The 17,351-nt window shown below is 43.1% G+C and overlaps 1 protein-coding gene across 2 annotated transcripts in view; it reads right to left on the bottom strand.

Moving 5' to 3' along the window:
* Positions 1 to 17,351, bottom strand: part of ATXN10 (ataxin 10) — a 240,740-nt gene that overhangs the window by 124,156 nt on the left and 99,233 nt on the right. For both annotated transcript variants that reach the window (XM_006267426.4, XM_019482264.2), the window contains exons 6-7: positions 8,860 to 8,940; positions 2,462 to 2,627 (exon numbers count right to left, since the gene is read on the bottom strand). In XM_006267426.4, the coding sequence (XP_006267488.1) occupies positions 2,462 to 2,627; positions 8,860 to 8,940 (247 nt within the window). The remainder of the gene's footprint in view (positions 1 to 2,461; positions 2,628 to 8,859; positions 8,941 to 17,351) is intronic.

Genomic DNA, 17,351 nt, shown 5'->3' with positions numbered 1-17,351 from the left:
CTCTTAAGATCTTACTATAAATTGTCCTTCAATGACCTAGAAAAAGTGGTGCTCAACCACCAGCCTGTGGGCCACATTCAGCCTGCAGAGCAGTATCATCCAATCTGTGGGGATCCTCAAGAGTCCATAAATTTGGCACAGGGGGGAAATAGGAGTATTAAATGCTGTTCCCAGGCTGCCAAATGTCCAGGTTTGGTGGGGTCTCATGGGCTGGATAATATAGCACACGGTCACTCTGCAGCCAGATCCAGGCATGTGGCCACATCCAGGGTATGGCAGGATTGGGCCTACATGCAAGATCACACCCAAGAACGAACTCCATGCTCTGACCCCATGTGGAATCCAAACCTGTGGACAGATCCCTATACTACCCATATGGCCCACAGAGCCAGAAGGTTGGGTACCACTGGCCCAGAAAAAAAATGCTGGAAGCTCCCTCTCCCTCCATTCCCACTCACCTATCCCTCACAGAATTATGCTTAAGACCCCCTACAGAAACACATTTCCACCTACACCTCAATAAGCAATTGTCTTTCTTGTCCCCCTGATAACTGTAAATATTCTCAAGCAAGTTTCAGAAATTTACAAAAATGGCACGTAAAATAAAAGACTTCCATTTCAAATTTAGTTTATCACAAAAGCTGACCTTAATTTCTTTTTTAACAAAATAATTTGGTTGCAAGAGCACCATTGTAATTACAAGATGATTTCTTTCGCAGCTACATTATTATATTAGAAAAAAATGTGCCACAGCACAGTGCTCCTCCTGCTGGAAAAAAGCTAGTTATGACTTGTTTAAAAGTGTCACTTCCACAATTAGGTCTCTAGTCTGTTTTAATTCTTTCTCCCTTTACTATATATATGGCACTGGAAACTAGTGAGTTAAACATCATAATCATACCAAAAGATATTGTACACAAATTGACTCAAGGAAGCAGAAGTGAATACAAAGTCTGGATTTAGTGCATGTGCACACGCACACACTTTACAGCCTTCTTAGATAAAGGCTTTTATTTGTTGTGGTACTTGATGCTGCTTCTGGTACACATGTTTTAGATGCATTTTAAACTGATCTGGTACTAATGCAATAAAACCAGATTTGAGAGCAACATAGACTGGTATTCCATGCCGGCACTGAATGAAATAGAGGAAATGATAGTACTTTCTATGACAAGGTATTCTGTTTTGTTATTCTGACCATGTAGCCGGGCTAGATTTTCAAGCCACAGGGTACACCCCCAAGGCAGGGAACCCCATCAGCTGATAGCTCCCAGCTGCAGGGGCACATCTTGGTGAATGGTTGGGAGCCCAGATGAGCCTGGGGCTCCTAACCTGGGGGTGCATAGTGTGTCCCCACAGCTGGACCCCATCAGCCGACAGAGCTCCCAACTGTAGGAGTTTGCTGCTTGACAGTGCAGGGGAAGCCCAGGATTGTGATCCCAGTTTCTCCCTGCACCAGCCATAAAGCACGATAAGATCTGATGCTGGATCCCACAATCATGCCTCCTGCCAGGCATACATGCCTTTATTTGCAATGTCTGCCAGGGCCCTGTGGCACATTCTAGCAGATATATTACAGCCCTGGTGACACTGCTTGCACAGGCCAAGGTAAAAGAGAGTCCTTAAGCTACTTGCCTAACAGGACAGAAAACTAAAAAGCAAAACCACTACAAATGAGTCCAGATAGACCAGATTATCAGAGGTCCTCACTTCCACATGGCAAAAAACATGCTTCACAAACTCCACAGGGCAGGAAAAATGACAATGGACTTTATTTTATGGCAAGAGAAGGAAGGAGGTCAAAGAGGAAATAAAGTAAGACCGCCTCAAAGCTAAACTCTAAAATCACAATATGCAAAATGTCTACAGTTTATTTTTAAAACCAGTGTTTAAAAGTTCTTAACTCCATATGATATTTTACAGCCCTAATTATATATCATTGTTACCCAATTTGGTTACTCTTGTTAGATAATGGATTAACAAGGTTTACGTTCAACTATTTTTGTTTCAAACCAGTTTAGAACCAGTCAGAAATACTATTTTGTTATGGAAGTTAAACATGAATTCCAAATCCCCATAAAGAAGTTGAATTACCTGACCAAAATATATTTTTTAATTTAAAAGAGCGGTCTCCAAAAAATAAAAATGTCAAAACACCTGACAAACTGAACACAACACCACAACAACCCTGAAAAAAAATCTTTTAAGGCTTAGTGAGGAATCTGTTCTCTGAAAGCACTGAATTCTTGCTTAGCCTTAAGTAGAAAGGCTCTCTCTCACTACAGCAGCAAAAGGAAGCTATTGATGCTCTTCAGGTTCTTAAGAGACTCCTGTAAATCCCTTAAGCTGTTTTACTAACCAAAGGATATTTAGGAGTATCTGATATTTATGATTTTATGCATCCATAAAAATAGAATCAGAAGCTGCAAGCATCTAACATTTTGGTATTTCAATGTCCTACCTCATCTTCATTCTTGGAAGCAGAAGTTAATCTAAGCACAGTTTGACATTTTTCTTGGAAACAGTTTGCAAGAAAGTCAGCTTGCTTCAAGATCCCAGTCAATTCTTCACTGGTAACTTGGTTCTTCTCACTTATTTTGGCCATTATCAATTCTAATAAAGTAATCCTGAAATTAAAGAAACTTTTTAGGTAAGTTTTAGGTAAGTTTACAAAACGAAACCAACTACAGTTAATAATAGGTTAAATGGACAAAGCTGTTAATGGTATTAAAATATAAACTGATACTAACATATCTGCTTTTTAAAATGTAAGAGTTTTATAAACAAACTGATCTTCACTACAGATGCTGGTTAATTTTTACCTAATGATGCCTAACTTCAGACAAACGAAGCCAGAGCGGTCTAATCAATCTCACATTTTTACTCTGTTTTACTTCCCAATTCTTGTCCTCCAACACAATGCTGCTGGAATTAACACATCCTATATTTAAAATTGCCCCCCCCCAAAAAAAACCTTTTCTAATTCAACAAAATACATACAGTCCATTCAACCTGGTGGCATCTCTATAGAAGTGAGTCTTTCAATGCATTCATAGTTTCATAGTAGCTAGGGTCAGGAGGGACCTGAACAGATCATCTAGCCTGACCCCCTGCCACAGGCAGGAATGAATGCTGGGTTCACAAGACCCCAGACATGTGATCATTCAACCTCCTCTTGAATTTGCCCAAGGTAGGGGCAAGGACCACTTCCCTGGGAAGCTGGTTCCAGATTTTGCCCACCCTAACTGTAAAATATTGCCTTCTGATCTCTAACCTAAACCTATTCTCCATCAGCTTATTACCATTGTTCCTCGTCACCCCAGGTGGTGCTGGGGAGAAAAGGGCTCTACCTGTTTGCTGTTGATAGCCTCTGATGAGCTTGTAGGCAGCCACTAGGTTTCCCCTCAGCCTCCTCTTGCTGAGGCTGAATAGGTTTAGGTCCTTCAGTCTCTCCGCATAGGGCCTGTCCTGCTGCCTTCTCACCAAACGCGTGGCCCTCCTCTGAACCCTCTTGTACATAACTTTTTTATCAGGAAGATAGCAATTTGTAAAAGTGTATTTAAAAAATTGAGCAGTGATGAAGTAAAAATAGAGTGGGTAAAAACAGCTGTGCACCTATGTACCTGCAGTACAATTGCCAATAGACAGACTTAGTAACTCTCCAGTTTACATTAAATTACTATCATACACTGAAGTCTATGCAATTTTCTGAATTAGACAGAAAATAGCCAAATAAGAAATAAAATTTACTTTGATCACTAATTTTGACAACTTTAGTTTCACTTTATTTCAGATATCAATTCACAATGAAATAGCAAACTTTCCATATAATATTTCAAAGGGAAAAGAGGGACATAACATTTTGTACACCTCACTGCATGTCTCTGCTGAGAAGAGTAGATGGATTAGCCAGGTTCTACCGTAATTCTCTCGCTCAGAAAGAGTTCTTTTTATTGAGCACACACAAGAGCAGGCTCAGGGGTTTTCTTTGACCAAATTATTTGCAATTCAGATAGCACGACTGACATTTAAAAAAATAAATTTGCATTTGAACTACTCTGCACATAAAATGTGCCAACTGAGTAGTCACAAGGGAAGACAGATGTTTTTTCTGTGGAAACAGAATGGTCACCATTTTATGTCTGGAAAAAAGTACTAATCAATGTGCATTTGTACACTATCATCTAGGCGAATAGGTTTTAGACCAGGGATGTTACTGAGCCTAAAACTTTTTAAGTGTGCACAGAGCCAAGGAGAAAACACATGTATACAATTTTATGTTCCGGAACAAATTAGGATGATTTTCTAGTATGGATGGCCTCCTGCGTCATACAGACCATAGAACTTCACCCAATTATTTCTTAAAAACCCAAAGTGTTGTGTTGACTGTTAATGTAACTTTTAAAAAGGAAATGTTCCTGAATTGAAGTATTGGAAGATATACCAGCTATCTTAATAAATTATACTAACGCAGTTAATTACCTACATCATTTGTCATAGACCTGGTGAGGCAGGATTACTAGCAAAGGTAAACTGGGCAGGGGGCAGAGAGTAGTTCTTAAAAAAGGGTATATCCACATCTACACTGAGTCCCTTATGCACATTTTCCATAAACTTTCTTGCCTCTCTGGTAAGTCTAGTGTCTCCTGTGGAGGCAGGTCTACCTTTTTTCCCAGTTCTCCTCAAATGTGTATGTTTTTCTCCTCTTAGCACTCTATGACTATAAGCAGCCACCACATTTGTCCAGTAAATGAGCACAGATAGTAGGTGCCAACAGACATTCCTAATGTTAGAAATGCACACCTGTTCATAGTCAAAGCATATTTGCTTACTATCCAATTTTAAAAAATTACAGTACATAGTTAGTTTACTAGGGAAGTAACTAGTTTCATATGTATTCTAAGCTTTACAGAAACACAGGTTTCAAAAAATTCATCAAATATTTTTCAGGATGGGTGGGAAAAGGGTCTGGAATTAATTTGGCAAAATTACCATGGCATTCAATAAGCTCTTAAAAGTCTTAAAGCACATACCCATCGCTGGATACTTCTACGACAATTATTAGCAAAGAAATGGTCTACGTTGAACTCATGAGGTGCAGTAATTATACTTCAGAGCCAGGACACCATTAAGGATAAACCAACAGATCACAATTCTCAGAATTATTGTTTCAGGCTATCTGCAGACTTGGGCACACAGCAATCCTCCCTCACCCCACCCCTTAGTAACATTCCATTCATACGTGCATGTTTTCTAATTCATAATTATAAAGGCCAGAAATGCATTGGCTGTTTAATGAGTACTTTAGATGCCGGTGTTCATTTCTGTAGGAAGAAGGGCTACTTTTTGGCAAGTGCCATGGCCGCAATATCACAAATACAGTGGGTCCAGATTACAGGAAATACTGTGAATAGTGCAAATACTGCGGTTATCCAACTGAATATACTTAAGTTATCTATGGCAATTGCCAAGTTTTTAAGAGCTACCACTAATTTATGTACCAGCAAACTCTCTCAGCATAGTTCATTTCTTTTCTGTAAATAGATTTAAAGAGTATTTAATGTGTATGATACACCATACTATGGCTGGAAGAGTTCACATCTATTTGTAAGCTCAAACTGCCTTCCCCAGACACCTCAATACTGCATCCGTTCTGTCCTCACCCATATGACTCAGTCAGCTTTAACAGATATCCAAGGTGGAACCCTTGTGGTGAGGTTACCCTGACTTGTCTCATTGTGAGAGAATTATTTCCCTCTGCCCTAGTTTACACTCCTTTCTGTCCAGCTAACGGTGGGCAGAACAGTTTTACCTGCACTGGACTTGTTTTCTCTTTAGTCACGTACCTCAGAGAATGTGTCCTTAAATATGACGAACAAATTAAAATATCAGAATAAGACACATCAGATTAAAAACAGTAGATTTACACTACAAAGCCTTAGTATTAAAAGACTTCACCTAGAAAATAGATTGGTGTGTTTTTTTTAATCCATTACTTACTATCAAATTAAAACCTATACACTGTTGTTGAAATATACAAACAAGGTGAATTCTGATTGATCTTTAAAAAACCCACAGAAGAAAGTCAGTTGGGTTACTTGCTGATTTGCAGAAGTCTTGCAATTCTCTACAGAAGTGATTCCCTTTCAGGGGAGCTGCACCACCCAGTGTTAGCACCATTCCATACAGAAACATAATCCTCAAGACCATAGGAATCCAGTGTTAAAAACATTTCTCACCTGCTGTGGTCTTTCTGAGTATTTTGCAACAGGAAAATTACTTTATTATTTTTCTGTGGTCAAAAATCAGAGCTGACATTTTTCAAGGGGTGCCTTGAATCTAAAAAAGGTTGAGAATCACTGCTCTACAGGTTCTGTGAGAGCACTGCAAACACTTGTGCCCTAGGCAAATTTGCACGTGCTTAAACTAAAAGCCCAGAAACTGTAGTTGTATAGCACCTCACCATGATAGGTCACATAATACATGTGACGCAGCCTGACATTTTTTTCAAGATGTCAATAAACAAGCAAATATTTCCACAACTGAAAGTGAGACTTGAGATCAAAAGTCATTAGCAATACCTTCCACCCTCCAACATGCCTTCGAAGTAGGTAACTGAAAAGTAGTCACTCTTTCTGCCCCAGGAGCTGCTTGGATGGGAATCTCCACCTTTACGGAAGAGGGATAAGAGAGAAGCTGCTAGTCTTCCCCAACCTGTCATCCCCTCTTCTGCCAAGCATCCTGACCCTCTCAGTGTCCCTCCATGCTCCCCAAGCCTCCTGCCTTCCCCTTCCCTTCTGACTCTTTTCCCCCTAGAATTCAAGCCTACCACATTTTCCCACTTTGCCTACAATTTTTGTGTCCGGTATTTAAAGACATCTTCCCAGTAGTATCTTGGCTTTAGTGACAACAAGGGACAGATAAGTGCCTACTTTTATTACAGCATCTTCCACCTACAAAACCTATAAGAAATGAGTGACCACCCTAATCAATGGAAAGGTGTGACATCTTTCCCATTGGTAAACCTGCTGTATGACCATCACCAGCACACATCTTGATGCCACACCCAAGGCGACATGACTACAGATGTAGAACAAGAGGCTGAAGAAAATACCTGACTGAAAAATGGTCATTCCAGTGATCGAATCTTTGCCACCAAGGGCTGATGAACTATGGCAAAGGTGGCAATGTCTCATACCAGAGTTGGATACTCAAAGGAACTAATGAAGTGGGGCTATATTGCAGCACAGAGGCTTGGACTATGCAACACCTGCTGCAATGCCTGCTGCTTGAAGGTACATATACAATAAAACATCTCTAAGTACAACCAACGAGCACAAGCATGTGTAACAAAATGGTCAAATGTGGTGTTCAGCAATGGTTCTCAACTTTTTTAAACTCAAGACCCTCCTTACTCCCAACCTGCACCCCACCCTGCCCTACCTATGCCCCTCACTCCCAACCTGCTGCCCCCACCCCCAGGTCCCAGCTCCCCAGTGTGGGGCAGGGGGTGGATATTCACATTCCCCCCCCAAATTTCTGCACCCACAGCAGGCATGGGGCTGCAGCCTGAGCCTCCACTCCCCTCAGGCTGGCTGTGCTGCTCCTCACCCCCGCTCCCTTCTGGGGAAGAATCACGCCCTGAAGGAAGTGGCAGCAGTGGCTGGGCCATGGTGGTGGGGTACAGCTAGGCCCAGTATGCGAGCAGCTGATCACAGGGGGAGATGAGGGCAGCGCGCCCCACCTCCCATCACTCTTTCCACTGCTGGTGGCATGGCTAGTGTTAGGGTCCCAGCAATAGTGGAAGCAACCAGTCTTGCCACCTTGTTCTCCCCCTCCCATGCTGGGTCCTGCCTGCTACAGCCACAGTCCAGCTAGGCTGCAGCCCTGTGCCTGGTGTAGGCGCAGAAGTCAAGGGTGCATGTTTCCCCCAATGCATTGCCTATGCTCCTCCCCTAACCCCCCCCCCAAAAAAAAACTTACCTCCAGGAAGCTGGTCTCCACTGCTGCCTGGATGCTATGTGCACACATGCACATGGTACCCCCTGCCAACCTCCTCCCGCTCGTGCCAGCCCCAAATTTGTTCACAACCCTTTGATATGTTCTTGCAACCCACTTTTGGGTCATGGCCCACAGGTTGAGAGATGCTGGTGCAGAGACACGAAAATAAGTGGTCTTTTTGATTATGAAAAAAAATGTAAAGGAACAAGAGAAACCCAATCCCTCCTCCCTAAAAGTGTTTATGTTGAGAGATACTTGAGACCTAACAATTCTAACCTTAAACAGATCTTACACTTTCTACTATAATTAAACAAATGTCATAAATGCTCATATTTGTTGTCTTCCCCTTCTAGGCTAAAGCTTTCTAACACAGGAGGAAAATATTTTGAAAAGTAATCATGGGCAAATGAAAGTATATATTTTCAGCTTCAGCTGAATACTATGAAGCATATCTGCAACTACAGTTGATCTGTTACATTTAAACTTCCTTTTAATTGCTAGTAATCACACTGGTGATATGAACAGCTGAACATATTTCAAATGCAGCTGTAAAATGCAGTAGGGTGCGGTGCTCTTATGAAATCAAGGCACAAGCATTAAATCCTGCCTTTAAAAAAAAATTAAGTATTTCTTTACCGAGTAATGGCGCCAAGCTGGATTCTGCAACCCTACATAAATCACTGCCAGTTGTGGCTAAACTGTAATGTTAACCAACCAATTTAAAACCATTACTGACACAGAAACATGTATTTAGAGATTTTGTGCCAACTACGAAACCACACAGTTTTTCAATCATGTGAACAGGATACTCTATATGGAATGCTAAATACTAAAAGCCACATTGGTTTTTGGGGTTACCTTTCTTGATTGCTCAGTTCGGCATACATGGCTCTTACCAACTCTGGGCATTTCAGCAAATAGTCTGTAACAATCAGGAACCTAAAGAAAAGAATAGGGGAGAAACACATTATTGGTTTTACAATAAAAATGTAGTTTAGGTTTACTCTATGACCTGTTTATACTGATCTTGGAATGTTTGTAACTTTAACTGATAGATAAGACAAATGTGTCATGGAACCATCTGCTAACTGCTACAAAATAACTGATAAAACTAAATTAGTCATTTTTTTCAAAACACTTATTTTAGGCAAGGACCAACCTGCACCAACTCCACACAGATTTATTTGACTAATGAAAGGAAAGCAGGACAAAGTATTTTGCCAGTTAGAGAAAAAGCACAAATGTATACATACTCCTCAAGTAATAAAACATTAATCCAAGTCCTAATGGATCTTACCAAAAAAGAGCCAAGACTTAAGAATGAAAACCACTATAGCATTAATTTAGGAAGTTAAGTCTCTATACCTAACAAATAATAAAGAGTTACATAACTACATAAAAAATTCTAGCAACACAAATGTAAATTGCCTTTTCAGACAAAGCAGCAAATGCTGTTCTCAGAGTACAAAGAAAACATATTGGTTTTTTAACAAGGGCATGAACCAATATCAGGCCAGGAACTTGCAGGTACAGTTCCCTTTGTGCTAACACGCATATCACAGTGGCTTTTTATGGCTTGAGGCAAGGATTTCTAAGGGCAATTATCTTATTGATCCAATTGTACAGTTGGGAAAGATATAGATAAGCTTTCGAGTATCACTCTACCCTTCCCCCAGTCTCTGAAAAGAAGGGCAGACACAGAAGAGCTAAATAGATGACAGAACAGAAGCTTGCATAAATAAAGACAGGATATATGAAATACATGCACTAGCACAATGGTAAGCATATCTCCTCTAATTTAAACATATCCAGTCTTACTAATCACAACCAAGGATTTGAAAGCTTATCTCTTCAAACCAAATTTGTAGCAAAACTGACAAAACTACATATTTTAAAACATGCAATACTATACACCTACTTTTAAAATATATTTTATTCAATTCCTGACACAAATCTAAAATATACTGTCACATGAGAAAACAGGATGTACTAGCACATTTCATGAGCTACAGGGAAGTAGCAGAAGCCAAAATAAACTTGAATCTGAAATTCGCAACTATTCTTTCCTTCCTTCCTTTTCTCTTCACTTTGCTGACAGACTTCAGGTATGATCCATAGATACTGCATTCTGGAAAATTATAAGAGACTCACTGCAGCCAGTTTTATTGGAAATAGAAAAACTTGTCTAGAGGCATCATGGACTACAAAGTCCAAAAGATCAATAAGCTATTATATGTTTCCTAATGCCTCTTAAGGTTGGACAAGAGTAGGGTCTAGGGGTGTACCGATAGAGGTTTTTGGGGCTGATACCAATAGCAGATATTTAGGGAGGCATATCGGTTGATACCAATCCGATTTCTGATACAGCTGCCTCCAGCTGGTAAGTCTGTGTGGTGGAAGGTGGGGGGAAGGAAAGGGCCTGGCGGGGCAGATCAACATCCTCCCAGAGCCTCCAGCACCCACTCTGAGCCCAGCTCCCTCCGAGAAGAGACCTGCGCAGCTCCAGCTGCAGCCTGCCCCACCCCACACAGATCCAGGGGGCACCCCCTGCCCCATGCCCTCCCAGGGTGCAAGCAGCGGTGAGAGTCCCCCTGAAGCCATGGCTCCAGCCCCCACCCCGTTCCACCTGGGCAGCACCTGCCCCTGCCCCCTAACTCACCATGCGAAGCGTGGATCTGTCCCCCAACACCCCTTCTCTCTCCCCTCCCCTTCCACCACAGCAGACTTACCATCTGGAGGCAGCTCTCCAAGTTGCCAGCTCTGCTTCTTGCTGCCCGAATGCTGTGCTGTGGCTGCGCACAGCACAGGAATTTATTGGCCAAATTTTCAGCCCCGTTGACCCAATATCCAATACAGCCAGTTTTCTTTATATCGGTACCAAACTGGTATCAGACCACTGTATCAGTGCACCTCTAGTAGGGTCTCCTATTCTCATATCTTGTTATAGTTATAGCCAATGGCGACAAGTACGGGGTGCAGGGGGGTGCATGTGCACCCCCTGACGGTTGCGCTCGCTGCTTAAGAGATGGGCAGGTGGAGCAGGTGGGAATGCCGGTGCCCCCCCCCCCCCCCCCGCTAGCGCTGGCCAATCGCTGCGCTCACTGCAGCCACTTTTGGGAGTGGCTGCAGCTGCTTCTGGGAGCTGCAGCAATCATCTAGCACTTGCTCCCAGAAGTGGCAGCAGCCACTTCCAGAAGCAGCTGCAGCGAGCGCAGCGATCAGCCATTGCAGGATTGACTGGGGGACACCCCCCCCTCCCTGGGCTGCAGGATCACCTATGGCGGACCCCGCCCCCTCCAGTCGGTGGGACTGGTCACGACTAAGGCAGCACCAGTCGCCCATGGTTATAGCTTATGCATTTCTGAATGAATTAGTCTCTGAGAACCCACTCTGCTCTGCCTTCTGGCTGGCTTCAGACTAACACAGCTAACTACTTCTCCCTACTGGAAATTATGCAATTGTTGAGGAGAAAAGTCACACATTCATTTTTGTTATCTGAATCATTTGGATTTTCATTATTTGTATATGTAACACAGGAAAAAATAGGACATTTTTGGCAGCCAACAAATCACAACAGGCATTCTTGAACAGAGCACAGTTTGTTCAAGATATCCTCAAAGTCACTGCTGCAGTGTCCTAGTGTCAAGTAGTTTAGCTGATAATTCTGAAGCTTTAACCAATACCTCCATAAACACAGTAATACATCACTAGTACCCTGATATCCAGTGGGAGCATCTCCAGTGTCCTTATAATCTGCTTATATCTAAACTTCTTACTGTAGCTCACTTGGACAGATAATGTTCTTTGGATACATGTGATATCTTTCACTAGGCCAACTAAACAGTTGGAAAACATATTCTTTACAAGCTTTCAGCCACAAGGCTTTTGAGGCGCCACAAAATGCACCCACACATGTGATTTTGTTCTCCGCACTGCATATTTACAGTTCAGAGCCAAATTTAGATACCAGGAAATCCTGGTATTTAAAAAAAAAAGGTGTGCTGAAAAAGCTCAGGGTGGCGCAGGTACCGGCAGCATGCACCGCCCAAAACTGGGGCCTGGCCAGCCAGAGCCACACTCTGGCTGCCAGCCAGGCTCCACATACCTGGATTGCCACAGCTGGAGCCCCAGGAGGCTACCAGGACCCCAGGTAAGGCAACCCCTACCCCACCCAAGGCAACTTGCCACACTCCAGAGTGCATGTGCAGGAGCCTTCCCTGGGGATAACTAGCAGTGGCACAAATGTGCCACTGCTACTTGTTCCTGGGGAAATGCCTGTGAGTGCTCATGTGGATGTGCCCATTGCATGTAAAATCCCTGCCACAAATGACAGTGATATGGCACAGAACAAAGTATATACTATGGTCAGATTTTCAGTTCTATAGTTAAGTATTAAATCTGCGATTGCACTTCCAGTCTCTTTGCAATTTATAAATAATACAGGGAGGTATACACAGATCTATGTTGTACACCTAAAATCTGGTGGTGGATTGCACAGTGCTAAGACACACAAGTAATTAAAGTACAGCTCTTCCAACTAGTAATCAGATAGTAGGGGTGCACCAAAAGAGATTTTTCAGGCAGATACTGACAGCTGATTTTTAAGGAGGCATATCTGCCGATACCAATCCAATTTCCAATACTCAGCCTATCACCTTGAATAGCAGTGTCTGTCTGGTAAGTCTGTTATGGTGGAGGGGGAAGGACAGGGGCATGGGAGGTGGGGGAGCAGGTTGAGGCCCCCGTAGTGAGGGAGAGAGTGGGGCTGAGGCTGGGGCAGAGGCAGATACTGCCTAGCTAGAGCAGGGCATGGGATAGGGCTGCGGCTCATCCAGGGGGTGCAGGAAGGGGAAGGAGGTGGCTCCCACCACTGCATGCACCCCAGGAGGCCATGGGGGTGGGTGTCCCTGGATCTGCATGGGGTGGGGCTGGCTGCCGCTGCAGGCTGGGGTCAGGACAGTGCTGGGCTCTTCCCAGTGAGGGGGCTGGGCCAGGCTGTGCTTGGGACAGGCAGCAGCAGCACTGGGAGGGGGCTATGGAGGGGCTGCAGCCACCCCAGAATTCACCGTAGCCCCCTCAATGCCCCCTCCCAGCACCACCACCCACCCCACCCAGAGGGCAGTCTAGCCCAGCTTACCTGCTTGCCCCAGCCTAGAGTGGCAGCCAGCCTCAACCCGTGCAGATCCAGGGGCATATGCCCCACCCTGTGCCCTCCTGGGGTACATGCAGCAGCAGCGGGAGCACCCCACCCCCAAATGATCTGCAACTACATCCTGTACTCTGCCCCACCCCGGCTGGGCAGTGCATGCCCCAGCCCCGCCCCACTCTCTCCCTTACCATGAGGGCCTTGATCTGTGCCCCCTCACACCCATTCCCTCACCCCTCCCCTTCTACCACAACAGACTTACCAGCTGGATGCAGCTGCTGACTTGTGCTCCTCACCACCTACATGCTAAACTGCGGCTGCTCGCATGCATGGGCATTTATCGACCAAATTATCAACCAAATCAAGCAAAAAAAGCCGATTTCCAATATAGTCTATTTTTTTTTTTTATATTGGTGCCAATTCAATATTGGACCAATGTATTGGTGCACCTCTATTTAATACATTTACTCTCCCATCTTTTCACAAAAGTCATCTGCACATCTCCCCCTGCCCCATCCCACTGAGTGATGCAAAGCCTGCACTTTGGACCTGATTATTATACGTTTCAGAAACTAAAATTTAGAGATTCAGCTTATGCACTTATTATTCCCAAACTTCATTTTTCATTAAAAATCTAAATCTATTTTCTCTTCCATGTTTAAGCTCAGACTCCCCCTTGCTCTCCCATTTTACCATTAAATTATGAAGACTACATATTAAACATACTGGAATATTAACACAGTTTGAAGGCATATGGAGAGGAATCAGAGGCCAAGATATGAGACTATGCCAAAATGCCTTAATTCTCCCTGCTATGCCTGGAAACTCTGGTGGCAGTTAAAATGAGGGAGAAAAGGGTGGGGGTGGAGGAAAAGAGGGAGAGAGGAGAAAGAGGGTGGGGGAGAAGGGAGGGACATGGAAGATACAATCCCCTCTATCCTACGTACATTTTTGAAGTGTGCAAGAGTATTAACACCAAGAAGTTTGGATGGAGGCAGCTGTGCCATATTTTCAAAATAAGGCCTCTCTAAGTTTAAAAGGAATAAGATATGTCTGCTTTTGTTTTACTAACTAAATATGGCATTTTAGATACACACACCATTTTTCAAAAAGAAGGCTTAACCATTTTCAAAGCCCAATGGCAGAATCACTGGGATGAACCAAGGACCACTACAACTTAGTGAAGGAAACAGTGATAATCAGAGTTGTTATATAAGCATAATACAGTAACAAATGAACAGTGTTAAATATGCCAATTTCCTTGGCTCTTTTCAAATTGTTTGGCTAAAATCCTAAAAAAAAATCAAGTGCTTGCATAGTAAAAATATAGGAGATGTGCAGTTCAAATTCTTACAAAGCACAAGGACCCACACTGTACCAAACTGAACTTGATAGGTGGCCAAGATGAAATGGTATGAACTACAGTTATGCTCAGTATATGCCAAATATGCTAGATGACCACTGAGATTTGGACCAATCAAAGGTGGATAATAACCAATCAACTTTATCATAAAATGTAATGTTCCATATTTACATTGACTTACATCCATTAAGAACTCTACCAAGCATTGTCTTGCTCACTAGAAAATTGGACAAAAAACTGGTTCAATAAAGAAGGAAGATGGTGATTCTCTTCTCACCACTTAACGCTAAAAGTTTCAGCTTCAAAGAGGAATTAAATTCAACCACATCATTTGTATCCTCAAACTTAAACCAGAATATTTAATCAAAATGAAGCAGTAATTGTTACTGTACTTTTATAACATGCGTTTGAAATGTAACATTTGTACTAACAGGATGGAGCATCCAAACTTTGAAGGCTAAGCTCCTAATCTCTATTCCTCTGTAAGACTCAAATCTCCAGCAGCTATGGAAGTTAAAAAGCAGAGTGCTTCATAAGCAACTATTACTAAGATGATCAGAAGCCTTTTAAATTACATTTACATTATACCCTTGGAGTTAAGAGACATTTTAGGACCAAAAGTATCTGTTGGCACTCCATAATGCTGTAACAACACTAACAAAATCTATTTCTAAAACTTCCATTTACAGAATTGAGCTATTTAATGACAAATTAAATGTGCCCTTGTAGACTTCTAGATTGATATTCCATCTCACCCCCAGATGCCAGTAGCTCCAAAAATATGGAGGGAGTTGAAATCACACACACACACACACACACACACACACACACACACACACACACACACACACACACACACCCCCTGATAAATGTAGTAGCCTAGAAATACCCAATTCTTAAACTGTGTTTCTGTAAATAAGTAAGCAGCTGTTACCTTGTGATGCAACAGTTAGCAGAGCAAACAATATGCTAGCATGCATCAACCAACGCATCTCAAGCAAAACTAAGGAAGTTATTCTCCTAATCTAATCGGCATTGGTGAGGCCGCAGGTGGAGTACTGTGTCCAGTTCTGGGCACCACACTTCAAGAAGGATGTGGAGAAGCTTGAGGGAGACCAGAGAAGAGCCACTCATATGATTAGAGGCCTGAAGAGCAAGACATATGAGGAAAAGCTGACAGATATAGGACTGCTCAGTCTAGAAAAGAGAAGACTTTGAGAGGATTTGGTGGCAGCTTACAAATATATCAGGGGAGAGCATCAGGGGCTAGGCGAACAACTATTCACCAAAGTGCTCCAGGGAAAAACCAGGAGCAATGGTCAAACTCTTAGAAGGTTTCAGACTGGATATAAGGAAAAAGTTCTTTACAGTTCATGTTACCTGACTCTGGAATAGACTCCCAGAGGGGGTGGTGCAGGCACCTACCCTGGAGATCTTCAAAAGGAGACTGGGAGCACACATTGCTAAGGTTATTTGACCCCAGCAGTCTTTCCTGCACAGAGCAGGGGGGCTGGACCCTATGATCTCACAAGGTCCCTTCCAGCCCTAAACTTCTGTGAATCTGTGTAAAAAGGAGGGTGAAAAAAATCCCAGTTTAAAGCAACAGTACACAAAACCACCAATTATACTTGAAATCTGCAATAACACTCCAGCCCCCAGGTATCAAATGTTCTCTGGAAGAGCACATCTAACAGATGAAAGAGAAATAAATACCCAAAACCGTCAAAAGGGAAAACAGATTAAGAAACTGCCAGCCAAAAAGAGGGGAAAAAAAGGTAACATTTTCTGGTTTATACACCACACAAATACCAACAAGGCAGTGCACATTATTGCATAGTTCAATCTTTCCCTTTTAGTCTGTGCCCAGGAGCTGGAAGCTTTGCCACAGCAGCTTTCTGCCCATGCTTATTTCCATGGGCCAGGACTAAATAACCCCAGGCAAAATGGGGAGAGGGAGCTCCACACCCAATCTTTAAACCATCATTGAACTGTGGTTTTAAAGAGAGTGAATGTTCAGAAATCCTTACTTCCAGTGCCAAGGAGCTGACCACACTTTTACATCGTTTTTCCAGAAGCCAAGTAGTATACTACGCCTTGTAGTCTTTCATTTTCCTTTTTCTCTTTTTTAAATGGAGAATCTCTGCTCTTTCCTCTTCACAGCTATGGCACAGATGTTCAGGGAGGTTAGATCATGTTAATGGCCACCCAATTCAATTTAGTCTGCCCAAATGCAGACCTTATGCTTAGATCCCTCATTAGGATGATCTAAGTGTAAACTGTACAGAAGTTCAGGAAGGTTAGATCAGTCAAAAAAAGGGTTAATTTTGATTGAGTCACCCAAATCTCAGAGATAGTCTAATTTAGATTAGATCTGGTGAGACTGATTTATCTGTACTTCTATACAGTTTTCAGCATAGCTCCAGGACTAGATAAACCCAGCTACTACCGGTCCCAGCCTCAGGGCTGTGCTTCTCCTACCCCCTCCCCAACACCAGGCTATTTTTAGCCCCCCAGCCTCTTGCCCCACCCCCAAATGGAAAACCCCCACCTTCATAGATGTGTCTGCCCCCCATCCCTAAACCCCCCACTCCAAAAACTGCTCCCAGTGCCAGCTTTACTGACCTTCTCCAGTACCGAGAGCCAAGGAAGTAAGTTGGGGAGGGGGTGGGGGGTAAGGGGGTTAAAAATAACCACTAACCCTAGGGAAGGGTGAAAGCACCCCGCCCCCCCCGTGTCCGCCCCCCATGGAGCCACCAGTCTCTCCCCCAACTTACTTCAATCAGACTCCCAAGGCCAGTGAACACTGGTAAAAACAGCCCTGGGAACTGCTTGCAGCACTGG

The sequence above is a fragment of the Alligator mississippiensis genome, chromosome 4 (genome assembly GCF_030867095.1).
Source record: "Alligator mississippiensis isolate rAllMis1 chromosome 4, rAllMis1, whole genome shotgun sequence".
Taxonomy (NCBI): Eukaryota; Metazoa; Chordata; order Crocodylia; family Alligatoridae; genus Alligator; species Alligator mississippiensis.
The sequence above is the reverse complement of the archived record's forward strand: the minus strand, read 5'-3'. Positions and strand labels throughout refer to the sequence as shown.